Source organism: Tauraco erythrolophus, chromosome 19 (genome assembly GCF_009769465.1).
Source record: "Tauraco erythrolophus isolate bTauEry1 chromosome 19, bTauEry1.pri, whole genome shotgun sequence".
Classification (NCBI taxonomy): Eukaryota; Metazoa; Chordata; class Aves; order Musophagiformes; family Musophagidae; genus Tauraco; species Tauraco erythrolophus.
In genome coordinates, this window is record NC_141483.1 from 15492729 (window position 1) to 15518684 (window position 25956).

Consider the following 25956-nt stretch of genomic DNA (forward strand, 5'->3'; position numbering starts at 1 on the left):
CCCCTTTGGGAAGGAGCTGAGCGTTTCCCAGCGTGGGCTGGGTTCAGCCCCATGGACATGGGGACACGGGGACATGGGGCTCTGCCAGGGCTGCTCCGTGCCAGGGGTGATGCTGGGGGGGGCGAGGGGCATAGCGGGGCTGCAGCATCACAGGGACCCACAGGCAGCAGCTCCTGGAGCGGGGTGGAGCATCAGCAGGTCCCCCCAAAGCCACGGGAGCTGCAGGTGCCTGTGTGGAGCTGGCGTGGCCGAAAAAAATGCCCGAGAGTCGAAGTCTCATTGATTCCGGCTCTACGAAGCAGCACCGGGGAGGAAAATCCATTTTCCTCGTAGCTCGGAGAAGTGTGTAATTTCCAGGCATCTGTCGGGCTGCTGCGGATCATTAGAGCAGTTACGAGCTTCTCCGCAGCGCGATGGGGAGCGGTTTGCAAGTTTAATTCCCGTATCCCTGGCGGTGTCCTTGCTCCTGAGCGAGGCAAGTCAGGCACGAGCAGCGCGGATTCACCACTAAAGCGGGATTTTACAGAGGATTTCGTTGTCGGGAAATCTCCCCTGCCTGCAAGCAGCCCCTGCCGCAGAGCCCGAACCCTCCGCTCCCACCCGTGCCCAGAAACTCCCTTGCCCACGGCCGATCCACGCGGCTTTTCCACCTGTCTCAGCCCAGCGCTGGGGCCACGCGTGGGCACGGATTCCTGCTGCCACCCAGGACTGTGTTCCAGCCCGGTGTGCCCTGCCCACGCAGCGGGTCCCCCAGCATCTCACCAAGCCCCACTCTGGCCACGGGCAGTGGGTGCCAATGAAACGCCCTTCCCCTTGGCTGCCTCTGCGGGCAAAGGCGAGTTTGCCACAGGGTGCAGGAGCTGCAGCTGGGTGGGCAGCGGGGAGCAGAGCCCGGTCCTTCCCGGCCGTGGCTCCTTGGGCTGGGCACCGCTGCCAGCTGCCTTGCCCGGTAATGAGGGGTTTCCATGACAACCTTATTTGAGCGTTGCTAGTGACACAGATGTAAATTTTAAAATGAAATATTCAGACCACAGTCCTAGCAGCATAAATAAACCCCTGCACATGGCCAATTTAACAGCATTTTAAAGCAGTTCGGGAACTCCCCAGGGCCCCAGGAGTCTCCGTGGCATTAGGAAATTCATGGAAATGGAGTAAAAATCACCTCGACCCCATCCTGCCCCAGGTGCCCTGGCACCCAGCTGGGTCCCCAGCCTGAGCCCAGCACAGCCCGAGCTCCAGGGCGGGATCAAATCAGTGAGGAAAGGTGCTGGTTACCAGCCGGGCTGCAGGGACGTGGCACCCGGGGACTGCGCCGGAGGGACGTCCGGCTGCCCACGGGAACGGGACACAGATGGGTCCTGAAGCTCCCTGACCTCTGCTGCAGCCTCCTCCCCAGCAAAGCCTGAGCACCTCTCTCCTCCTGAATTATCTGTGGGATAATTGCTCTGCGGGACAGCTCTTGTGAAAGGGTGCTGGCCGGCTCCATCCGCGCACCCCGCTGCACCCCAGCAGTCATTTTTAAGAGCTCCCTGGTTTGCACAAGCCCCGGGAATTGCTGCAGAGCACTCTTACTGCCCTTGAACGTGCAACGTCCACGTCTTCCCGGTCAGCAGGACTGAGCACTGGAGTCCTGGGGGTCCCTTCACCCACGGGCTGTCACCCCAGGAAGCAGAAGGACCCGGGGATGGGCACCGCTCCTGCGTCCCTTGTGCCATGCTGGGCACTAAACCGTAGGAGAATGATTTTCTCTTTTCTCCAACTGCGATCCGAATGTTTGGATGAAAGCCATCCATGAGCCTCCCCGCTCCCGCCTCGCCAGGTGGCACAGAATAGCCGTTACGCAGGAGAGCGGCTCGGAGATGCCCGATGAGACGGGCAGATACGGCTCCGGCTGCTGTTATCTGCACTCCCACGGGGATGACTCACCCACGATCAGATTGCTACTATTTTATTTGCTTATAGGTTGAACTGTCAGGATGCTCTTGAGGAAAACTTTTTTTTTTTCCACTGGAAAAACTTAATTTGCTGAAATTGTAACCGCAGGAAAGAGCAGGTTTCGAATCTCCCGTCTGGAGGCAGGCGGCCATCGAGGCTCTGTCGGTCTGTTTTGACATTTTGAAAATGAAAGACTGTTTTGATTCAGGTTTTTCTGCTCTTCAAGATTTAAGGCAAAAATCTTTTAAAGTCTGAAACCACACCAAAGCGTTTCCAATCCATCACACCAGAGTGTTTTGACGGACCCAACCTGCTTTTTTTCAGATCCTTGGTTCACACTCAAACCATCTATACTTTTCTCTCTGACGGTGAAATCTCTACGGTGTGTGCAGGAGACCAGCGTGGGACAGAGGTCCCGTGAGAGCTCGACATGCACGGGCCCCCCTGCCCCTTCCCACCCGGGCAGCCCTCCATCGATGTGGGGTGCATCAGAGACCGGCCTCAACACCCCTCCTTTATCCGACATCTGGATATGATCTGGAGGAAGGAAGTTTTGGGTTAATTAGCAATGCACACCTTCCTGAGCTGCTGCTCCTTTGCCGATGGCAGAACTGGTGCAGCTGCGGGAGCAGCTCTGGTGGGTGGCAGCAGCGCCAGGAGCCCCAGTGCAGCGGGGACGTGAGTGCCAGCCGGGGCGTCCCGGGGCTCGGCTGGCTCCGTGCCGAGGGAGGGCACGGCTCCAGGAGACCTGCCCGAGCTGCCTGGCCTTGGCATTTTGCGTGCCCAAGCCCGGGAGCAGAGGGAGCCTCTGCCCCAGAGCACGTCCTTCATGGCAGGCGCGGTGCCGGCCGGCGCTCCGAGGCAGTTCTGCTCATTAGGGCTATCGATTGCCCCGCGTCACCTGCCGATGGGGCCGGCGACAAGGCTGAGATGAACCATCTGCCGGGGTTCGCTGCTCTGCTCAGTCCCCTCTCCTGGCTGCCTGGGTTCCTGCCGTGCCATCCATCTCACCCTTGAGAGGACCTCATTTGAGGCAGGGAACGCAATAAAAATTGAACTGTGCTCTGCAAATAAATCAAGGCAGCACCTTTTTAAAGGAAAGGTTATTGCATGTTCCCAGCTGGTTTGGAGGAGTAGCTCTGCCAGCACAAAGCACCCCCGAGCATGGGCTCTCTGCACCAGGGCAGTGCCATGTGCTGTTCCCAGGCACCCCCTCCCCAGCCACCCCCTCTCCTGACCTCGCACAGGGGCTCATGGTCTTCACAGTCATCTCTACGGCAAGCGCTGTGATGCCCACCTGCTCCCGGGCAGCCAGCGTGTCCTACCGGCAGTGCCCATCCGGGGCTGGGGGAGGCTCACCCTGGAGTGGCATGGCACGGCACAGCACAGCACGGCACAGCATGGCACGGCATGGCACAGCATGGCACAGCATGGCACGGCATGGCGTGGCACAGCAGATCTCCTCAGCAGCATCCTCTAACTTAGAGAAATCCCTTGGAAACCCAATGCCCAAGCCAAGCTCATCCACCTAGGCCTGGATTTATAGCAGAGCAGGGCGCTTGAAGGGGGCTTGTTCCCAGGAGCAGGGCACCCCCAGAGCTGGCGTGGGGCGGGGGTGCTGGGGGGTGCAGGATCAGTCCCAGCTCCCAGGGGCGAGATGTCCGCAGCAGATGCAGCAGCGGGCAGGATGAGCCAGCCCCGGCACACTGTCAATCCGCCTAAGCCCGTCTCACAGGCAGAGCACCGGGGCTGAGCGCCGCCGTTAGTACTGTCCCTGTGAGCTTCTCGGGGTTTCTGGTACAATCAGATCACTCAGACCTTCAGGATGGTAACGAGGGAACTTGAGCAACCACAGCGCCGGGAGCGGGTGCCCCCAGCCAGCAGCGATAGCATCGGCATCAGTAACGGGAACCTGGCGATACAGCTACTCACCGTTTAGCTCTTTCAGGAGCACAGCAGCAAAATGAGTGCTTTATGATTATTTTGGCATCCTTTTATCAAGCATTTGCAGTTCCCTAATTCCTCTAAGCCCCTCTGGCTGAGATATCGGCAGCAATCAGATTTGCCCAGCTCTCTCCAGCCACGGCACCTCTGGAGCAGCACACGAGCGTGTGCCATCGCCGGCCGCAGGACACGGTCCTGTCTCCCCAACTGGGGCTGCGGGGGCTCCTGGGGCCCCTCTGTCATAAGGATGAAGCTTTGGGGCTGGGGAAGCCACAGTCAGTGGATTCCTTCCAGAGGGGAAGGTCTGATGGCACCGCAGGTGTCAGTATGGTTTTTATCTGCAAATTCAACATGGAGCTGTTGGAGCGGGTCCAGAGGAGGCCACGAAGATGATCCGAGGGCTGGAGCACCTCTGCTCTGGAGACAGGCTGGGAGAGTTGGGGCTGTTCCGCCTGGAGAAGAGAAGGCTCCGGGGAGACCTTCCAGCACCTTCCAGTACCTAAAGGGGCTGCAAGAAAGCTGGAGAGGGGCTTTGGACACGGGTGTGCAGTGACAGGACACGGGGCAGTGGACTTAAACTGAAAGGGGGGAGATTTATTTTAGATATGCAGAGAACTTTTTCACTCAGAGAGTGATGAAGCACTGGACCAGGTTGCCCAGAGAAGTTCTGGATGCCCCATCCCTGGAAGTGTTCAAGGCCAGGTTGGATGGGGCTTTGAGCAACCTGGTGTAGTGGAGGGTGTCCCTGCCCATGGCAGGGGGGCTGGAACCGGATGATCTCTGAGGTCCCTTCCAACCCAAACCATTCTGTGATTCTATGATTCCATGAAATTCAAGGTCCAGAAGCCGAAATCTTCATTTCCCCCCTGCATGGTGCTGCATCAAAGGCAGAGTCTGGGGGTGCCCCATGTCCAGCAGCACATCCAGGCCCCTCGTGATGGGGATGTGGGCACACTGGCACCACAGCCACCGGGCAGCAAGAAACTGCCTGAACGCGCCGTGTCTGCCCTGTGCAAAACACGGGCAGCTGCTTTTTGTGGGGGAACACTAAAATGTGCATTTCACTTTTATGGGGAACAAAAGCCGATAGCGTGTGAAATTGTGGCAAAGGGGAGAGCTTGAGCTCACGTTTAATTAGTTTTCTTTCGTCTGCCTGGCCTTGCAATCTCATTCACTCTTCTTCTTCATACGTTACAGTCCCTCACTCAATGCACCTGGGCCATCACGGCAAATTCCAAGCCACAACCCGAAATCTGTCCCTGCATGTGCACAGACCCCAGCCCATAAGCAGATTTAGTTCTGAGTAGCAGCCAAACAAAATTCTTCAAAAGAGCGAGATAAAACTATCCTAAATGGCAAAAACCAGGCTGTTTGCACCGGAAAAAATATTGCCAGAGCCATTAGTTGTTCCGTGCATGGGCAGAACGATTGCATGGGTACCAGGGCACAGACCACAGTAACGTCGGTCTTTGAGGGCGTTAGTTTTTCTCGCTGATAGCAAGTTCCAAAGAGGCATTTGTACTTATTTACGTATGGGTAAGGATGGGTTTAGTGCCAAAAGTGAGCAGCATTCGGTGCCCTGCAAGTGCCCAGGTCTGCACTGGGGCTGGGCAAGGGGAGCTGCTTTGACTTGCTCTGCCCTGGCACCCCTCCTACCCCACTGCCCCTTGAGACCCCCCTGCCATCACCCCAGCCCCAGGGAGCGGGGCTGTGTCCCCGCCAGCAGCCCAGCCCGGCGCGCAGCCCACGCAGCGCGGCGCGCCCAGCACCCGTGCCCTGCAGAGGAGAGAGCGCTTCCGACAGCAGCTAAGTATAAATCGTGGGGGAGTGAAAGCTGGTTGGAGACGTCCTCCCCAGAGCCGAGCTTCCTTCCTCGGTGTTTACACGCCGGTATCTAGGCAGAACCCAGAATAAACCTGAAGATGAGCTGTCATTTTGCATTAAGGTCACTTGTGCTCCAAAGTGTCCTGGACGTTTCTGTCCCATCTCGCAGGAGCAGCCGCCCGTGCCAAGGTGGCTGCGCAGAGCGCGGTGCCCCGGTGCCCGGGGGGAGCAGGGGCTGCGGGGGCTGCTTGCGGAGGCTTTCGTGGGTTTAGAGAAGCCTTTCCAGTCTCGAACCGCCTGCGGAGTGCTCCTCATCAAGATACAAGATAAACCCCTCGTACGTCTTGATAGCATTTACTTCCTCCGGAGCTGCTTTAGCAGATTAGATCAAGGTCAAACACGATCATTTCTCTTCCACCAGCTCAGTGTCTCCAGATAGTTTGTGTGGAACAGGATGGATTTTGGCAGCCGGGAAGGGTCCTGCTCCGCCTGCCCCGGAGCGTCTCGTGGGGCCGGGGCAGTGGCGGGGAACACGGGCACCCTGCAGCGCTGGGTGATGTTAAACAGCCTCGTCCCGTGCTGGGAGCAGCAGCAGGGAGTGGGAGCCCGGCCATGGCAGCACCCCCAGGGAATTGTCCCGTCAAAAATAGTTTTGCTACCGCAACTCCAAGTAAATCCACAGGATGGATGATAAATCTCCGGTGGTTTATTCGGTGCTCCGGTGGCATTAGCCGGCCGGGCTGCATCACTGGGCCGCCGGGAGGGGAGAGGGGCTGCAGAGCGTCCAGCAATGAGCGTGAGCCACAGACCCCCTCACTCCTGGGCTGCCTGCTGGGGACAAATGCACCAAAGGCACTCGGGCAATCCCAAACCTCATCTCTCAGTGTAGCTACCACGTAGTCCTTGGAAGTGGGAGAGCGGCTGTTTGCATCCAAATGGGCATGGAAGGTGTCTTACCGAAGCCCACCCTTATCCTAATGTCAAATACAGAAAGCAACTGCCATCCTTCCTTAAGGATAAGAATACTCTCTTCTGCTTCACCTGCCCTTTCCTTTTCCTAAAGCCTCACCCCAGCAAGGCTGTGGGTGGGGGAATGTGCTTCTGCAGGCAGCGACACCCACTCGCGTGTGGGGGCCTCTGCCCTCCAGGGGGGAAGAGCTGGTGGTTCCCTTCTGGGACGGGCATCAGGCAGGAGCAAGTGGAGGGCAGCCAGCCAACAGGGAGGGGAGCGGGCACAGGGCTGCGCCGGAGCTGTGGGGGTCACGGTGCTGCACCACCAAGCATGGGGTGGGCTGGAGCGTGGCAGCGCCAGGGAGGCAGCGGGCAGGGCTGGCAGCCCGCAGCTTGGGGACGTGCTGGAGCACCGCTCCAGTTTGGGGGTGGTGATACAATCTGGAGTTAAGATAGCTCATCACTTCTCTTCCTGGTAACACGAAATATGGCCTCATTACCCACCGGCACCAGGGTCCCCCCGTGCCTCCATCTCCCCGCTCCAGCCTGGCACGTTCGCTTCCCCGAAAAACGCGTTTGCCCTTTGCAAACTAAAGCGTGTTAAGTATGTCATTACAGAGTCGCTGTACTGAGTGTTTTATTTCATGCTTTGTTAAGGACAGAACCGTTTAAATGCATCCTGGCAAAGGATCTAATAAGAAATTAGTCAACTTTCTGAAAGCATAAAATATGGTTTAATGGCAACATCCATTAAGAATTAGAGTTCACATGACAAATAACCTGGGGATGCTGTTTTGCTGTTTCTGGTAACACACTGGCTCTAAGGACTCAGGTTCCTGTAGGAACACCCCGACTGTCCCACTGTGAGCTGGTGTCCCACCGTGTCCCGCCGTGTCCCATCAGCCGGGGAACCCCCTCCCCTCACCTCCTAGGGCCATGACACCTCCTCCTTTTCTGGCAGCCTCATCTTCTCCCAGAATGGAGAAACCATTTTGCTGCAGAGCACTAAAAGTGATGAGCTGAGCCGTGGCCAGAGCAGCGGCAGTGGGAGCGCAGCCGCCGGCCGCCCATCCCAGGCTTGGGCTGGGAGACGCAGCCTACGGCACGCGAGAGTCAAAACTTGCCAGGGAAGGAGAGTTGATGCAGGCACTGCCTTGGGGACTGATTCCCCCCATCACCCCATGGCAGGATGCCCATGGAGACCAGCCTCAGCCCGGTGGTGGGGTGGAGAGGGAAGAAGAGACACTTGGAAATGAGCGGAGGGTGCGGGGGCTCCCGGGCCACCCCAGCAGCAGCGTGCGTGGGGACACCAAGGCAGCCAGTCCTGCCAAGGGGGGTCAGGGGAGATTATTCAGAGCTGACACAAGTTGGTGGTTGCAGACGACGTGTGTGAAATGTCTCCTAATGTGCTAAGGGAATCTGCTAATGAATTTGCTGAACCATTGCTAATTAAAGAATCAATTTCTTAAGTCATGGGAAACCTAACGGGAGAGGCCAGGAACCCTGTGGTAGCCGGGCTGGCTCCGTGGCTCAGCTGGCTGACAGCAGGGAGCAGCAGCTTGGGGTGGGCATGGGCACAGCCCTGGCTGACCCAGGGCACTGGGGGTAAGGACCGACCCAGGTGACAGCAGCCAGTGCCAGGGCTCTCCGGGACCGAGGAGCAAGACCAGGTCGGCCAATTCTCCCAGCCTTTGCCTTTCCCTGTTGTGTTTCCTTCTGTCTGGTTCTCACCAGAAACTGCTTTGGTTCTCCAGAAGACAGAGCAAAGTCAAGTCTCAGCAGGCTGCGTTTTTCCCTGGGCACAGGCTGCTTGTGCCCGTCCCTCCTGCCCGGCAGGCACTGGCTGCCCCGTTAACAGCCAGGGACATTCCCCCGTCCCACGGTGCATCCCCCGCTTGATGCTGGGCTGCTTCTGCTGCAGAGGGACCCTTTGGAGCAGGGACCACTGCTTATCCCTGCACAAGCTGCAGCAAGAAGACTAACTGCTTGGTTATAAAGGGAGCTGGAAGGGACCATCGGGGCATTCAGGGCTGGACTCTGCCACCCCGTTGCCACTGTGGGCTCCTTTCCTCCCTGGCACATGTGGAGGTGACAGTGCTGGCATCCCCGGTCCATCTGGGTGGGCGCTCGCACCTTACGGTGTATAAACCTGAGCTCTGCAAAGCCCCTGATGCTGCACACCCAAATAATGCCGGGGCCGAGCGTTACACATGCCAGTCAGCTCCCAGAGCTGCACCTCTGCAGAAACCCGAGCGGGCACCCCAGTGTTTCCAGGATCAGCACTTAAATGTGTAACGAGAGGCAACAGCTGGCTGGCACAAACGCGCCGGGGGAGCCGCACCGGGGATCCTGAGTGGCATCACAAGCAGCCGCGCGCTGCGGCGTCCCTGCCGAGGGGGGTGTAAGGTCCCCTACAACTCACATCCCCCGTGCCGTGCCGGCACCGTGCCCAGCACGGCGCTCACCGCCTGCGCCGGAGCAGAACCAGCGTCAGAAGCCAAAGGCGAAGGGCATTGCAGTCCCAGGGTGGTGTAAAGGGCGGTCGGACGCTGGGGGAGCAGCACTCCCCCGCAGCCATCACCCCGCAGCATCCCTGTGTTCCGCGTTTCACATCCAAAAGCTCCTTTCTTCCTTTTCATTCCGGTCCTGCCTTAATTGGTAGAATTTGAAACGAGAAAAATCGAGTTAAATTTAACATAGGCATTGCGCTTTTGTTTAAAGTATCCGTAATGCTAAATGTAACGAAGTGCCCAGGGAGAGCCAGAGGTTTATTCTGCTTTGCTGGAGTCTGTTTGGGAAGGGAAGCCTGGCTGCCCCTCCGGTCCCCGATCCCAGAGACCTGGCACCGTGGTGGGGCACATGTCCCGGCTGCCCCCGCGGCTGCGTCACAGCACCTCGAACCACTTTTCGGAGCAGGTCGGTGCCTCCGTTTGCAGTCACAGAGGGGAGCACGTGCTCAGGCAGAACCCCCCATGCCCCACTGGGTGCCCACCCATGCCAAGGGCAGGGATCCCACATTTTGGGGACTCGGGCTCCAAACCCTCCCAGGGGAGCTGAGGGGGCTGGAATTCTGGTCTTTAAGTACCAGAGCATTAAGCTCCTTCCCTGGCAACTGCTGTTTCCATGGAAGATGTTGACTCTGCCTCTCGGAGCTTTCCGCAGCGTTTCGCAGAGCCGTGGCACTGCTTACAGCTTATTTTACGCCGCGGACCGCAGCCCAGTCAGACCCATGGGTGGGGAATAAATCTGTATTTCATGCAATTAAACTCCCTGGCCGAAGCGGTGGCGATGGGGTTTAATTACTCCATCTTTCCCGCGCATCGCCTTGCCCAGCACGGAAGGACAGTGGCTGCTGGAGGAGAGCCCTCGCGGAGGCGGGTGCTGTTTTGCCGCGAGAGGCTGGAGGAAGCCGGATAATCGGCGGGGGGGAAGACAATGGGAAAGAGCCGTGGCCTCATGGGGCTCTTTGAAGCAGCCGTGTTTGCTGATGACAATTGCAAAACTAAAGGCTTTTCACGGAGACCGAGCCAGAGCAACAAACTCAGCAGGAGTGAGTGAACCTCCCTGAACAAGTGACCTCTGATAAAGAGCCCAAATCGCAGCTGCGAAACGCCGAGATAAGGCACTGAGCTCCAGCAGAAACCCAACTTTCAGGGAGTCAGTGCAGGTTCATTATTGCTTTCCCATAATGAGCCCGTTCGGGAGAGTGGCAGGAGCTCAATCAGCCGCAGCTCCCCGGGGGGCTGATTCCAGCACAGCTATAATTTCATGCCCAGAATTGCCCAAGTCCAACTTTTCCCTATTTTTTTGCAGACAGCGGCTCAGGGGCAGCGCTAGTCCCCACCAGCCCGGACCCTCTTGCTGCGGATGAGCTGACGGACCAGACAGCCGGCGGAGCTGGGGAGCTCGGGCATGCCATGGCTTTGGCCAGCAGAACCGGGGAGCTTGGCCACGCCACTGCCCTCAACCTGCTACCGGCCGCAGAGGACGACACCGAGCCGGCAGCAGAGGAGACGACGCTGCTGGTGCAGAGCCACGTCCTGCCAATGCCCACTGTCGCCCCCGACGCTGATGCCAAACAAACTTTCCCTGTTAAGAAAAAGCCACCTACTCTAAAGCAAGCAAATACGGCGAGGAAGCACCCGAGGCCCAAGCCCACCCTGCCAGGCCCCCCCCGGGCTGCCTCCCCAGCCAGCCCGCTGGGCTCCAGGCTCCCCACCACCTCCCAAGAGCCACACGTGCTGGCAGAGGCAGCGACCAGGGCGGGGGACGTGGAGCAGAGGCCCCCCGAGCTGCCCTGGGGGGGCCTGGCCACCACCAGTCACCCCGTGCTGCAGATCTCCCCATCCACGCTGCCGCCGTCGGTCCCTCCGCCCTTCCCTGGCAGCACGGGCGATGCCGCTGAGGCTCCGACTGCGGCTCCTGCCAGCGCCGCCGCTAGCCAGACGAATGGCGTGGAGAGCGAGGTGCACGGCTCTGCGTCGGAAGAGACCCAGGAAACCACCACTTCCACCATCATCACCACCACCGTCATCACCACGGAGCCCACCCCGGGTAAGCCGTGCCGCCGCGCGGGCCGGGAGAGCGCGGGATGGGGATACGGCAGCTGATGGGGAGCAGCTCCACCCAGGTGGCACCACCTGGGTTTGTGGGGCTGCCAAAAACCTTCTGCATTTCAGCGGTGCCGGAGCAGCGACCCGGGCGCTGGGGGTTGGGGCAGGGCTCGGGGGGAGCACCCGGGCAGGGGAGGGAGCTGCTGACGTGCGTTCCCCCCAGTGCTCTGCAGCATGAGCTTCCGTGACCCTGAGGGCTACATCGACTCCACGGACTACCCGCCGCTGCCCCTACACGGCTACCTGGAGTGCACCTACAACGTCACCGTCTACACGGGCTACGGCGTCGAGCTGCAGGTGAGACGCGCGTCGGTGGGGGCATCACCGTGGCCCAGCCCCGCTGCGCTGCGGCAGCACAGGATGCGAAGCACCCGTAGCCATGGGCATGGCTGCCCTGGGCACCTGCACTTGCTAAAAAAAACCCTTCCCACGGGAAAAACTAGATATTTCTAGTCATGTAACAAATGAACTGTACGAGGGAGCTGGCACCTCCTGAGCATCAGCAATGGTCAAAGCGTCCAAATGCCATGCAATTAATTTAACGAGATACTGGCAGGCGACTTGCAAAGAAGGCACCGAGCCGCAGTGGGAAGGGGTGAGGCAGCAGCGCTGCCTCCAGCGCTGCCACCAGCCCTCTGCCCTCGCTGCCCTGCCTGCCCGGAGGTGTGCGGGCAGTGCCGCGGTGTGCAGCACACCGTGTGCCAGGACCCCGCTGTGCCAGCGCTGTGCAGCACACCACGTGCCAGGACCCCGCCATGCCAGCGCTGCGCAAACCCAGGGGAGCGCGGGGTCTGGCCCAGGCAGACGTGCTCGGTCAGCTCTTCCCGAAACGCTGCGTGCCAGCGAGGCTGGGAGCAGGGCAGGGGCCTTGACACGTGTCGAACCCCATCAGCCCGAGGTCTCCATGCTCTGGTACAATCCTTTCTAGTTCTTGCGTTTTCCCCATGTCACCATTTGCATCCTATTAAAATCCATTAACTTTTAATCCATGTAATTGAGAATGTGCATTAAAAAGAGTAGTAGTTCCAGTGAGCTTGTTCCTGCCATCCCTCCGGCGGGCACACGTGGGGCTGACCTCTGTGGCACGGTGTGGCAGCGAGCTCCAGTGGGGTGGCTGCCCTGGGAGGGGACAGAGCCGGGCAGCGGTGGCAGCGGTGCAGGGGCAAGCACCGGGATGGATGCGCATCTCAGACGCTTTTCCATGGCTGCAACTCCATCTCCCCAAATCCACAGGGTGCTCAAGACAGGCTGCTCCGCTGTAAACTCGCCTCCATCCAAAATCCATCAGGTGACACCACTGCTGACCTCGCTCCACTGTAAACTGAGGTTTTAATGGAGCATAAAATTAGCCTCTCCACCCCCCGAGCTCTGCACTTCCCTTTGCTGGTGCTTCCGAGCATTTCAGACAAATTAAATCACAACAGCGGGTCGGCGCGGCTGGGCGTGCACCGTGCAGCCCGTCTGGCAACAGCCCCCGGGGTGCCCAAGGTGCCCGTGGGCAGCCAGGCAGGGCTGAGCCACCCTGGCTGGATGGGCACTGGTGAGAGCTGGAGGAAGTCGGTCCCTGGGGCTGCAGGAGCTGCTGCCCGCAGCTGAGAGCAGCAAAAACCCTGCCCATGCCCTCCCCAGGGTGGGCAGCAGCCCTGCAGAGGTAAGGGAGGAGAGGAGGGGGCTTCCAGCCCTTGCCCTGCCCCTCCAGCACTGCAGGGCCCCTCTGCGGGTGCCCGTGGACCAGTGATGTGCTCCAGTGTGGCAGCATCGGACCCGCGCTGCGGGCACTGAGCTCTGCAGAGGCTTTTTAACCATTTAGGCAGCAGCAGCGACATGATTTATGTCGCAAGGAAGTGAGAAATAGCATTCATGGCAGGCAGGGCACCGGATTTATCCCTTCTCCTTAGCCACGCAGGGGATGTCACACACGATACATGTTGATGAGCCCGGGGAGGAGACAGGCAGTGCAGAAACATTGCCCGTGCTTGCACGGAAATTTGATTTTAAAGCGACAAGTCCACCCTGGACGTCAGCCCTGGGCAGCGGGGCTGGTGCAGAAAGCTCTGCTCCCACGGCTGGGGCTTTCTGCCACCGTCACCATCAGGCTTTGCCGTAAAGAGCGTGCCTGGCTGCTCCCACAAGCCTGCAAGGCCAGCACAAACAACCTGCAGCCGAGGGAGCCCATCCTGGAGGCATCCCTGGACAAGCTGTGGCTGGCGAGGGGGAGCAGCGGCTGGCAGCCAGCCCCAAACGCAGGCACCATCGGCAGCGTCCCAGCCTGCACCCCAGGGCTGGGGAAATGGGGCACAGCACAGCGGAAGGGCCAGTAATCGTGGGGTTTGGGCTATCTCTAACCCTTGCCTCCCCTCCCAGGTGCCAGGACGCACAGGATTGCACAGGGAGAGCGTAGGGCCCCGGGGGCAATCCCAGAACCGTGCCTCAGTTTCCCCACCTGTAAACCAAGACCAACGGCCTAATTCCGTACTGCTCTCCAGCTTACACCTTGGGGAGTAATTAGCACTGACATGCTGGAAGGTGGCAATCCTAATTCTGTCTGATTTCCTAGCAGAAGTGCTGGGACTGGAGGTGGCAGGGAGGACTGGTGGCTGCAGGGATGGCTCACTGTTCGGGAAGCAGAGTAAGGGATGCGCTGCCGGCACGGGCAGCTGATGGATGGTGGGTACCACTGCTTGTCCCCAGCATGTCAGCCTGGCTGAGGGCAATGCCCGTGCCCGAGCCGGGCAGGACAGCCGTTACCTCCCCGCTGCCCCCCTTGTCTTGCCTGGCGCTGACGGACTCTCCTGTATCGCTTTTTAATTATTTCACATGTACGAGTGCCACCAGCTTCAGCAGCTCCCAGGCTAATTGCATCAGGCAGGTGCTGGAGTAACACAGTGCAACTTCCTCAGCTGCCTCACCATGATGTGGATAATTGGTTAATGTTTAAGTGACTTGGATTTAATTCACAGCTCCTGTAATGGAGATGGGCAGGGGAGGCCTTGTTGGGTGGGGGGGGAGTGTGGCTGAGCTCTTCTGCCAGGATGGTGTGATGCAGAAGTGACCTGCGGGGGATTCCTTTTTATTCATGTGGGTTTGCTGGGGCTGAGCTGGGAGCTCTGGAGTCCAGATCTGCTCAGGGGTGCTGGTTTGGGAGAGGCTGGGCTGGGGAGGGGAGCTGTGCAGGCTTAGTGTTGCTCTGTGGTGGGGTGGGCTGGGGAGCTGGGGTGATGGGCTCTGCTGGGAGCTTGGGCTGGTGTGCTCCCCTGTCATGAGTTGTGCATGGTCTCAGTGGGTCCCACTGCAGGCTGCGTGTGAGGAAGGTTGTCCTGGAGAGCGTGGGAGAAGGTCTCCCCAAGGTTCAGCTTGTGGCACGGGGAGGGCAAAGCAGCTGATGGTGAAGCGCTGCTGCCTCTTGCCTCTGCAAATCTGTGGTCTCTGGATGGGCTGTGAGCAAAGCCACCCAGTGCTGGGGGCTGCCCAGGGCTGTGTGAGAGCTCAGGGTTGCTGCTTGGCTGGGTGCTGGCGGCCCCCTGCACCCCCCACAGCATCCCGGAGGGAGCCGTGCCTCAGCCTGGCTGTGCCCGCACCAGCTGGGTCACACCATCGCAGCCCTGGGAGCCACGGAGCAGCCAGCTCTCCAAATGCTTAGTTAAATTATATTTATTTTTAAAATTCTTGAATCTTCTTGGCAGGAAATAGAATTTCCCTAAAGAGATTTTTCTAGTGGGTGAGTGAGGCTGGCAGCCTGAATCGAGGATCCCTCCTGTCTTCCCAACAGCCTCCCTAGGAGCTGACATCGGTGCAGTCTTTAATCAAAGTAAGACCTTGTCCTCCCCAGCCCCTGGCAGGATCTCGCACATATGGTCCCTCTCGCAGCGGCTGACGGTCCCTGGCACGAGGCCACTGCATCCGTCTGGACCTGCCGGTTGCTCCGGTGTGGACAGGGTCCTCTGAGGATGCCAACCTACCTGGCGCTGGCACTGGCACGGCGGGTCCTTCAACAGCATCCCTGCTCCGGGCTCCGCTGAGCCTGCCCTTACCGGAGGGGGAGGCTGGCGGCGGAGCCGAGCGGTGCCCCCACCCCACGGTCCCCTGCGAGGGGCTGGGGAGATGCCACAGTGCTGAGCAGCCCCCTCCCTTCCGCAGAGCTCCACTCGCCCCAGCGGCTCGTCCGACCCCCCCGGCCAGTGGCAGACCTGGGGAGGGTGAGCGGAGCAGCTCGGCTGCCATCAGCCGTTCCGACGGCGCTCCCAGACATTTCTTGTTCTAATTTGCCGGAGTGATTCGGTGCTCGGGAGCGTGTTTGGTGCTAGTCATCACCGGAGGGAGCTCGCTGGGGAGTGGGTTTGGTTTTGAGTGATTTCAGAACAAAATGTGTTAGAAATACCCTGGAAATGTCTTTGCAGTGGTTCAGAGCCGGCTCGGGAAGCAGAACTCTGCCCCGGTGGGAGCGGGGTGGGAGTCGTTAGCGCGGTATGTAGCACCCCGTGCTCTGAAAAACTCATCCCCAGTAACAGCGAATTAATTCCATTTATTAGTAATTAGACCCAAACTGGCCCACCGGACATGATGTGCGTGCGCCGTGCCGGGAGGCACGTTTTCAGGGCAAAACCTGGAGAAGAAGAAACACCCTGGGGCGGGCCAGGGCCCAGGGCACACGCTTGCCCCGTGTTTCCGACACGCCGTGCAGCGCCCGTGAGGACCAAGGACCGGTCCCTGCACCAAGGACCAGAGTCTCTCCGCAGCGACCAGCACCCTGCTGCAAAACACGGCAAAATCAGCTGCTCCAGGGTTAAAAGTGGGGGCTGGGCTGGACCCTGGCACGGTCTGACCCAGCCTGGGGGCTGCTCAGCCCAGCCCTGCAGAGAGGACCAGGCTTTTCCAGGCATCATTCAGGGCTTATGGACCTCGGGGCAGGCAGAGAAGTACTCGGTGGGGTCGGAGTCTTTTTTTTTTCCCGAGGAAATCTTGCTGCTTCCAGCAGATCAGGGGATGTCAAGCACTGCTGGTGGCTTTGTGCTCGGTACCGGTGGCCCCTGGGGCCGGGCACATCCCCACCTCGTGCGTCGGGGCAGGGAGACGGGCATGGCTGGCGGAACAGCGAGGAATCCTTTTAGTCACAACATCGCCCGGAGCGCTCGCAATCACGGGCTGAGGCTGCGGCGGGCGCTAAATATAGAACCCTGGTCCTCGCGCACTCAAGGAAACAAATGATCTGATGAGCATCTTTCTGCTGAAATATGAGCCCATTTATTAAGCTAAATGGACGTGAAATGCAAATGTGAGGTTACTTTTCAGCTATTTCCAAATAATAATTAAAGGCTTTTGGGACTGCTCATTAGGCACATTTGCCGTGTGACTCCCCATCCACTCCCGGAGCGGGTGGGGGATCCTGGGGAGGATGCCTGGTGCACGGGGTGAACGGTGAGCACCAAACCCTGCAAAATGCCCGGGTTTGGTTGCAGACCTGTGCCAAACAGCCCTCCCACCACTGAAATGGTGAGCCTTGGCTATGGCTGCGCTCTGTGCCAGGGTGCCCCAAGATGCAGGTCTGCTCCCAGGGCTGATGCGGGTGAAGTTGGGGTTTCTCACTGCCCTGACCAGCAACTTGTGGGACCCCTCCATCTTCCTCCTGTCTAACTCTCACCGCCTCTACCCGCCTGCCCAAACCCCCAGGTTTCAGCAGGGAGGTAGACATGGGTCGGCTTGTGCTGCACAGGAGCATCCAGCTTGGAAACACATCTCAAATGAGCGGCTCTAGCTGCCTGCACCCACTGACCTGGGGAGGGAGAAGGGGTCAGCGGTCGTGGGGGTCCCTCGGACCCGTGCAGGGCACAGACTGCTCCGTTGCAGCCGAACAAGCAGCTCCCATCTGCAGTGCTCAGAGTGGTGCCATGTGTTTGGGGCTGGGACAGGACCACTCACCCAGCACCCTGCTGGGACCTTTGGCTTCACCCTTGCAGCTCACGGGTCTCTGCTCCCACCCAGGTGAAGAGCGTGAACCTGTCTGACGGGGAGGTGCTCTCCATCCGCGGGGTGGACGGTGATGCCCTGGTGGTCCTGGCCAACCAGACCCTGCTGGTGGAGGGCCAGGTGATCCGCAGCCCCACCAACACCATCTCTGTCTACTTCCGCACCTTCCAGGACGAGGTGGTGGGGACATTCCAGCTCCACTACCAGGGTGGGTGCCTCCCTGCCGCGGGTGCACAAGGAGGGGTGGGATGGGGTGTCAGTCCTGGGGGACTCAGCTCCACCAGGCTGCAGGGGTGGGAGGATGCCGGGCTTTGCCTTGGCAGACCAGCTGGGCTCCTGTTTTGTTCATGCCCATGCTCAGAGCATCGGCTGGGGTGGGTTGAGCAGCAGCCTGTGTCGTGCCCAGAGCAGAGGGTTCAATGTGCACCGATGTGCCAGGCCCTGGAGCTGGTTGTGCTCTGCACACCCACCTTGCCCCATTTCCGTCCCCAAGCAGCAGCTCCTCCTGCACAGGCTCAGGCTGCAAGTCTATTTTTTCCTGGAAGAGCCATAAAAAATAGATGAGTTCAAGCAAAATCTTTCTAAAATAGAAACTGGGTCTGGGCAAAAGCAGTAACAGGTGGAGAAGCAGAGGCTTGGCGGTTTGTTGGAGCTCTGCGGCTGGCAGGCAGCAGCGAGGTCTGTCTGTGGCACCGTGGGCACATCCAGCATGTCCCCAGTGCCACCCCCCGCGACTGCGGGGCGGCTCGGAGCAGACAAGCCCTGAGCTCTGAAACAGGTGTTCTTGTTCCAGTGTTTATGCTGAGCTGCAACTTTCCACGGAGACCTGACTTCGGAGACGTCACCGTGATGGATTTGCACTCGGGTGGAGTTGCTCATTTTCACTGTCACCTGGGCTACGAGCTGCAGGGTCCCAGGGTGCTTACGTGCATCAACGCCTCGAGGCCGCACTGGAGCAGCCCGGAGCCCATCTGCTCAGGTACGCGCCTCGTTAGCTGGCCGCAGTGCTAAGAAGAACCGGGATCCCCAAAGAAATAAAATTAGAGTTGCTTTCTTTGTGCTGTGAGTCAAACGGAGCCCTGGGAGAGAGGGAAAGCGATGCCCAGCTCTGCGCACGGCGCAGCCCGAGGTACTGCGGGTTTTCACACCAGTGGCAGCGGAATCTGCCTCCTAATTAGGCAGGTACGGGAAGGCAATTATAGATTTTACATGTGTGTGTGAGCACGTATGTCTACACGCAAAACGAAGCAAAGCCAGGCCAGGCAAGAGGTTCATGCATCAAAGATGGCCCAGAAGAGCTGGGCAGGCAGCCCCCCCCTGTGCTGCGCAGGACCCCCAGGTGCAAATGCCTGCCCGTACCCTTTCCTCGCCCTGTCTCCATGCCCGTCTCAGCGGGGCTGTGCTCTGTGTTGGCAGCGCCCTGCGGCGGGACCGTCCACAATGCCACCATCGGCCGCGTCCTCTCACCCAGCTACACCGGGAACCAGTCGAGCAGCATGTACTGCGTGTGGGCCATCGGGGCCCCCCCGGGCCAGAAGCTGCACCTGCACTTCGAGAAGCTCCTGCTGACCGAGAAGGACAGGTGAGGCTCTGGGAGCCGCTCGTGTGCCCGGGTGGCGCTGGCTGGCGGCGAGGTTTGCGATGAGCCCGTTTCCCTGCCCCCCCAGGACTGCAGAGAGCTTTGCGCTGCCCAGGGTGAGGAGCGGGGGTGCTTTGCTGGGCACTATGTATTCCAAGGCTTGGAAGCTCCCAGCTGGTCTCAGGTCCTCCACCTCGCACCTCCTGCCCTCGCGGTGCCAGGGCTGCAGGTGTCCTGGGAGGCAGCACCAGCCTGAGCTCCGGGTGAGCATGGAGGAGGCTGCCAGCCAGAGGATGGCGAGGCCAGGGGTAGAGAAGGGTCCTGGCGCAGAAGAGAAGTTTCCTGATATGGGTGCTTATGCGCTCAGGAGGCAAAGCAGGTCTTGGAGCAGGGCAGAGCACCAGCCTCTGCTACCCCGAGTCCCTGTGCCAGGGCATGTCACAGGTCTCCTGGTCCTGCCAGCTGTGGGGTGACGCAGTGTGCCTTGTCACACCCATCCTTTCCTCCCTCTGAACACCCAGTGCTCAGCACCGCTCAGCACCGCAGCGCAAGGAGCTGTAGCAAAGCACACGCTTGCGGTGCTGATGCGTGTGTTTAAACAGCATTAACATTCAGTCTGGTAACGGGCAGTAAAGCAGTTTTATGGCTTGTAGTAAAATCAAAGAATAAAGCCTCTGTTTATGACATAGTAAAAGAGACTTATCTGGCTGGGAGATTTTCGTTTGCACAATTTCTTTAAAATGCCATATTCCGGGAGCACCAGAGAGTGGGTGCTGGTGAGGACCGGGGGATGCTCCGGTCGGGGCGCAGGGACGCTTCTCCCATGTAACGTGCCGTGTCCTCCCGTGCAGGATGGTGGTGTACAGCGGGGACACGAACCAGTCCGCCGTCCTCTACGACTCGCTGCGCGCCGACAGCGTGCCCTTCGAGGGGGTGATCAGCGACGGCTCCACCATCAGGATCGACTTCCTCGCGGAGGAGCCCGCAGCTGCCACCGCTTTCAACATACGCTTTGAAGGTGATGTGCTCTCGTGTCAGTACCCCCGAGAGCCTCAGCCAACACTCCCGGGCCTCGGGACATTCGGGCAATTAACAGAGATATGGCTGTAGGAAGGGTCTCAGCTGCCCCCAGCACTGGCAGACCTGATGCTCCGCCATGGCATTGTCCCCGTGTCGCTGTAGGCACACAGGGCAACCTGAACCTGGCCTGGCGCTGGAGGAGCTTTGGGGAATACATTTGCCAAGCAAGAAATAGGAAAAGAAATGGTGAAATTGCATTTACTTCAACAGAAAGGCTCATTGGTAAGCTGAGTGTCCATGGGGCACGTCTTCTGTGCCTGCCATGGGGCAGCCCTGGGGCAGATGGTGCCCATGTCCAGGATGGGGCCCCTCTGAATCCGGGCTGAAAAGGCCATCCGTGCCATGGGAATCACATAGCCCACGGTGACTGTCACCACCAAAGGCCCAGTGTGTCCCCTTCCCTCAGTCCCCGTAGCGTGGCACTGCTGGGCACTGAGCCCGCACCAGCCGCAGGGACGGGGCTGTCCTGGCTCCTGCCCTCACTGCAGCACTTGCTCACCAGGCTGCCATCCTCTGAACCCGCCAGCGGCTCCTTCGAGGTCGGGGCACTGGGAAAGCCCTGAGCAGCTCACACAGCTTTGCTCCAGTTGCTATTTAAGTGCATCCTGCTGCCAGGATCAGGCCCGCGGGAGCCCCACGCCTCTGATCAAGCTCAGTAACTCACAGTAATCCCAGGGGAGGCTGCTCAGCAAATACAGCAACTGGCAACACAGCGAGGGCATTACTGACGCTGATACGCGATGGAAGTGGGGTTCGGTTAAGCCTGCATGGCTCAGGACAGATAAACTGTTGTTAATCCTAATTGCCTGTAAAACGTGCCATGGAAGAGGCCATCCGTGCACGGCGGGGATGGAGCGATGAGTTTCTAGCCAGGGCCAGCGGCAGAGCCCAGGGCTCATCTAGGAAGCCCCCAGGGCTGAGGATGTGAGGAGCAGGGGAAGGCAGTGCTCCCCACAGCCAGCCCCAGCCCCTATGGCTAACGGGGGGGTTCTCTTCCAGCCTTCGAGCGGGGCCACTGCTATGAGCCCTACATCCAGAATGGGAACTTCACCACCTCCGACCCCACCTACAACCTGGGCACCACCGTGGAGTTCACGTGCGACCCCGGGCACTCCTTGGAGCAGGGTCCCGCCGTCATCGAGTGCGTCAACATGCGGGACCCGTACTGGAATGACACGGAGCCGCTGTGCCGAGGTCAGTCCCCGCGCCGCAGGGCGATACTGGGCAGCGGGCACGAACACCCCTGGGACCCCGGCTGAGCCCTGCCTGCCTCTTGCTTCCACAGCCACATGTGGGGGGGAGCTGACCGCCATGGCCGGGGTGATCCTGTCCCCCAACTGGCCAGAACCCTATGCGGAGGGGGAGGACTGCATCTGGAGGGTCCACGTTGGTGAGGAGAAGCGGCTTTTCCTGGACATCCAGCTGTGAGTAGCCCAGGATCTCAGTGCATGTCTCTGCCCCAACAGTGCTCAGCTCACTTTGCTGCAGTATCCCTGCTCCCCTCACCCCAGGGACCTGCACCACTTCCCTGTTTTCCCCATTGGAGCTTTCCCAATCCTCAGTGATGTGCTCAGCACCCATGGGCAGGTCCAGGGCAGTACCGAGTGCTGCTCCCTGAGCTCAAAGCACTATCACACCACCCATTGCAGGAGTTATTTGCTCCCGAGACAGCTTCTAAACTCCTCCGCAGCAACGTCACAGAGAGTGATGCCACAGCAGCAGCAGAGCTGCCCAGCAAGGCCCTGGCTGCACCATCCAGGCACGGCAGCGCTCGTGGCGCATGCCGAGGTCAGAGGGGTGCGGGATCCCATGCCAGGCTGGGAGCCCTTGGCATGACAATGCTGCTGATGCAAGAGGAATCTCCTTCAATACTATTTTGGGTTTTGAAGAGGAGGGCGTGTTTCAAGCAAGGGCTTAGAGTCATAAAGCTTTTAAAGCTTTCTGTAAAATCACAAGTCAGAGCTCCCAGTGCAGCTCTCCCAGCTCTCCCGGCTTTGTGGGTGCTTGGGCTGAGCAGAACTGGAGGCCAAGCGATTTGAAGTCATCGAGCATAAATGTCACTAAGAAAATCGTGTTTGACAGAAAGCAGAGATTTACTACAAATGTCAGCTTGCCACGGGGATTAGCTGGGCGCCTTCCAAGGACATTCTTAATAAAACATTTGGGGATCAGCCCAGGCGTCTCCAAACAAGGCTGAATTAGACGGGCCGATGTGCGGAGCAGGGGTCCCGCACTGACCGAGCACGTCCTGGGCCCACAGGTATTGTGCGTGCACAGCCGGCCGCATCCTGCCCGTGTGCACGAGCCCAGGCCTGGCTGGGAAAGTTACTCCTGGGGCGCCAGGAGTGCCCTGGTTCTCCCCTCTGCCCCTTCCTCCATGGGGAAGGGGAGGACATGTTGTCCATGCCCCAACTCCTTGCTGCCCCAGCCCCTCCTGCCCTGCTTGGCAGCAGAGCACTCTGTGCTGGCTGTGTTCCTGGGCGCTGGCAAGCCCCGCTGGCACACTGGACAGGGCAGGGCAAGGTGATGTCTGTGCCCATTCTTGGGGTTGATCCGATGGGTTGACCCATGCCACCAGCACGGAGCTCGCAGCCAGCGGAGGGGCTGCAGGGCAAAAGGAGCAGCTGGCAGCAGGGCTGGCAGCCCTGGCACCTGGGGCCGGAGGCAGCGGAGCAACATTTCCCCCGGGGATGAGCATCCATCGCCCGCCCTTTGCTTGGGAGCGAGGAGGGAGCCCCCGGTCTCCTCCCGCTCCAGGGGCAGCCCCATCCCCGCTGCACAGGGCGGATGGATGCCGCTGCCGGGGCCGGCCCTGGCTCCGGAGCAGGGATCGCTGTCCGCCCGGCGGGATCCCAGCCAGCCCGGCGGAGCCGCTCCGGCTCCCGGCGCCATCCGCGGGCCGCCACCGCTCCCTGCTGGCCGCGGGGGCGAGCGCGGGGACCGGGCGCTCGCCGGGCCGGGCCGCTCCCGGGGCCGCCACGGGGAGGGGGGGGCTGGTGAAGCCGGTGTCACCCCGTCCCGGGGCTGTGGGGCGCCCCACGGAGCCGCCGGCACCTGCCGGAAGGTGGGCGAGGGCTCCCTCCCCGCCCCGAGCCACCCACCGCGCTCAGCGAGGAGAATGGAGCCAGGGTGGGTTACGGGGTTGCCAGTGGAAAACTGGCACCGCTGACCCGCTCGGGACAGGCCAGCACTGCAGCGCCTGCCCAGCCTGCCTGGGATCGGGGACGGGGGCGGGAATGGGGATGGGAATGGGGATGGGGACGGGAATGGGGACGGGGATGGGATGGGGACAGGAATGGGGACGGGGATGGGATGGGGACAGGCCACAAGGCAGGGTCGCTGCCCTGCGATCGCCTCACTGCCCCTCAAGCCCGACACCGTCGCATCCTGCCCAAGCTGCTCTCTAACCACGCTCTCCTTTCCAGCCTGAACCTCACCAATAGTGACATCCTCACCATTTATGATGGGAATGAGCTCACCGCTCGCATCCTGGGGCAGTATGTTGGCAGCAGTGGTCCCCAGAAGCTCTACTCCTCCAGCCCCGACCTCACCATCCAGTTCCACTCGGACCCTGCCGGGCTCATCTTTGGGAAGGGACAAGGATTCATCATGAACTACATAGGTAGGGAGAGTGGGATGCTGGGTGCGTGCCCTGCCCTGCCAGCACAGCTCAGTGCAGGTGGGGACCATGACACACAGCTGGACCAGTTGGCTAGGTGCCGGGTTTGGAAGTGGGGAGAATTGCTGTGACAGTCTTCTCCACATCCCACCGAGCTCCTGCAGAAACCCCCAGCCCCACTGCAGGTCCCTGGGTCAGATGTCCCTGTCTGTTTTCCCTCTTCCAGGCTGGTTCTGCAGCAGGACAGTGGCATTTTTGATCCCTGTTAACCCTGGTCTGGCTCAGCGCAACTGCAGAGCTGAACAGGGAGAGAAAAATGGCTGGAAATAGGGGTGCAGGATCCATGCACACCCCCACACCCTGCCAGGCACGAAGCTGATGGTGCTGAGGCACTGCAGTGAGGTGTTCCTAGGAGAGATCTCTAAACCCAGCCCCGGGGTAGGCTCCTGAGATGGACACTCACAGCTCCTTGCTCTGGAGAGGCTCAACCTGCATCTGGAGACGTCTGTTTGCATCGCCCTTTGGGGCAGCCATGTCTGCCTGACTGGGGCGGCTGATGCCCAAGGAAGGGACAAGGACAGGGAAGGGCACTCCTTCCCCACGGCTGCCTGCAGTCTCACTGCCTGCCTCTCCGCTCGCCTGTCTTCCCCTGCCAGACTCCTTCCAAGCGTGTTTTCTTTCCACTGCTGACAGCCCTGGTTACAACAAACAGAGAGAAGCTGCAATGCAGATCACCTGCGAGGCTGCAGGTCCCCTCCTCGGTGCACTGCAGCACATACGGCCGGGCTCAGCCACGGGCACCGTGCTCGGTGGGCACGGACACGCGGCTGGGGAGAGCAGGGCAGAAACCCCTCAGCGGAGCAAACCAGCTGTGCCGTGACCACGGCACCCGCACTGCCCCACTCCTGCGCCTGCAGCCAGAGCCGAGGCTGGTGTTCCCAGGTCGCTCTTTTTGGCCTCACCCCAGTGCAGATGCTGCCCTGTTTTCATTGGCACAGCCCTCTGCCCGCTTTTAGGGTCAGGCGCTGGGGAGACGTCAAAGAGCCCCTGTTACCTGCTGCTGCCCCACTGCCCCTTCCCTCTGCCCGGGGGGTGCCACCCACGGACCGGGCTGCCGGCCGCAGCCACATCGTTTGCGGTGCCAGGTCTGGGGAGCTCTCGGGGAGGGACAGACACAGGGCAAAGAGCTGTGTGTCCGCGTGCAGCGGCTCCGAGGAGGGCTGTGCCGCCGGGTCCCGCTCGGCGGGTGACAGCCAGCATCTCTTTCGGCTGCAGAGGTGTCCCGCAACGACTCCTGCTCCGACCTGCCCGAGATCCAGAACGGCTGGAAGACCACATCACACACGGAGCTGGTGAGAGGGGCCAAGATCACCTACCAGTGTGACCCAGGCTACGACATCGTGGGGAGCGACACCCTCACCTGCCAGTGGGACCTCAGCTGGAGCAGCGACCCCCCCTTCTGCGAAAAGAGTGAGTGCTGCGGCCCCCGGGAAGCAGCGTCAGCGCCCCGAGCAACATGCTGCTGTCCCCATCGCATCCCTGTGACCCACAGCGCTTCGGGGCCACTGTGGTCCCCGCCGCCGTGCTGGGGCTCCCCACTCACACGGCCTCTTTTCTGCAGTTATGTACTGCACGGACCCGGGGGAGGTGGAGCACTCGACCCGCCTCATCTCCGACCCGGTGCTGCTGGTGGGGACCACCATTCAGTACACGTGCAACCCCGGCTTCGTGCTGGAGGGCAGCTCGCTGCTGACCTGCTACAGCCGCGAGACGGGGACACCCATCTGGACCTCGCGGCTCCCGCACTGCGTCTGTAAGTTCGGGCAGTTTCTCCTGCTCTCCCGCAGCTTGGCTCCTCTGCTCCGGGGGGTCCTGGGAAGCCCTTTCCTGGGGCCAAGACCTTTCCCAGCCACGCAAGGTGGTGCAGAGCTCTGAGCTACTTGAATGCGGGTTGGGGTGAGATCTCAGGTGCTTCCCCACTGCCCCCCAGGCTCCTCTCCCTCAGCAGCCCAAGGCCTGGGGCTCACCCGGGATGTGTTCCCTTTCAGCCGAGGAGTCGCTGGCCTGCGATAACCCAGGACTGCCGGAAAACGGCTACCAAATACTCTATAAACGCCTCTACTTGCCGGGAGAGTCCCTGACCTTCATGTGCTATGAGGGCTTTGAACTCATGGGGGAAGTTACCATCAAGTGCATCCTGGGCCAGCCGTCCCACTGGAGCGGACCCCTGCCCATCTGCAAAGGTAACGGTGGGGGGGTCTGAATCAGGCCTGGGTTTAGTGCGCTTTCTGGTCGCAGGAGGACCCCCTCGTTGCCACTAAGCTGCAAGGATGAGTTGTTCTTAATTACTACTTAATGAGAATACACGGAGACCTTGTCTCTTGGGCAGCGGGTCTCCCCGGAGGGTACCACTGCCCAGGCAGAGCCATCCTGCCCGTGTCTGGCTT

The 25956-nt window shown here is 60.3% G+C and overlaps 1 protein-coding gene across 1 annotated transcript in view; it reads left to right on the plus strand.

Annotated features, from left to right (window-relative positions):
- Positions 1–25956, plus strand: part of SEZ6L (seizure related 6 homolog like) — a 44497-nt gene that overhangs the window by 17350 nt on the left and 1191 nt on the right. Inside the window, exons 2-13 of the mRNA XM_086623697.1 lie at positions 10468–11208; positions 11431–11564; positions 17247–17439; positions 18025–18210; positions 18648–18813; positions 19662–19828; positions 20890–21084; positions 21176–21314; positions 23316–23512; positions 24785–24979; positions 25131–25322; positions 25558–25752. Coding sequence (XP_086479823.1) covers positions 10468–11208; positions 11431–11564; positions 17247–17439; positions 18025–18210; positions 18648–18813; positions 19662–19828; positions 20890–21084; positions 21176–21314; positions 23316–23512; positions 24785–24979; positions 25131–25322; positions 25558–25752 — 2700 coding nt within the window. The remainder of the gene's footprint in view (positions 1–10467; positions 11209–11430; positions 11565–17246; positions 17440–18024; positions 18211–18647; positions 18814–19661; positions 19829–20889; positions 21085–21175; positions 21315–23315; positions 23513–24784; positions 24980–25130; positions 25323–25557; positions 25753–25956) is intronic.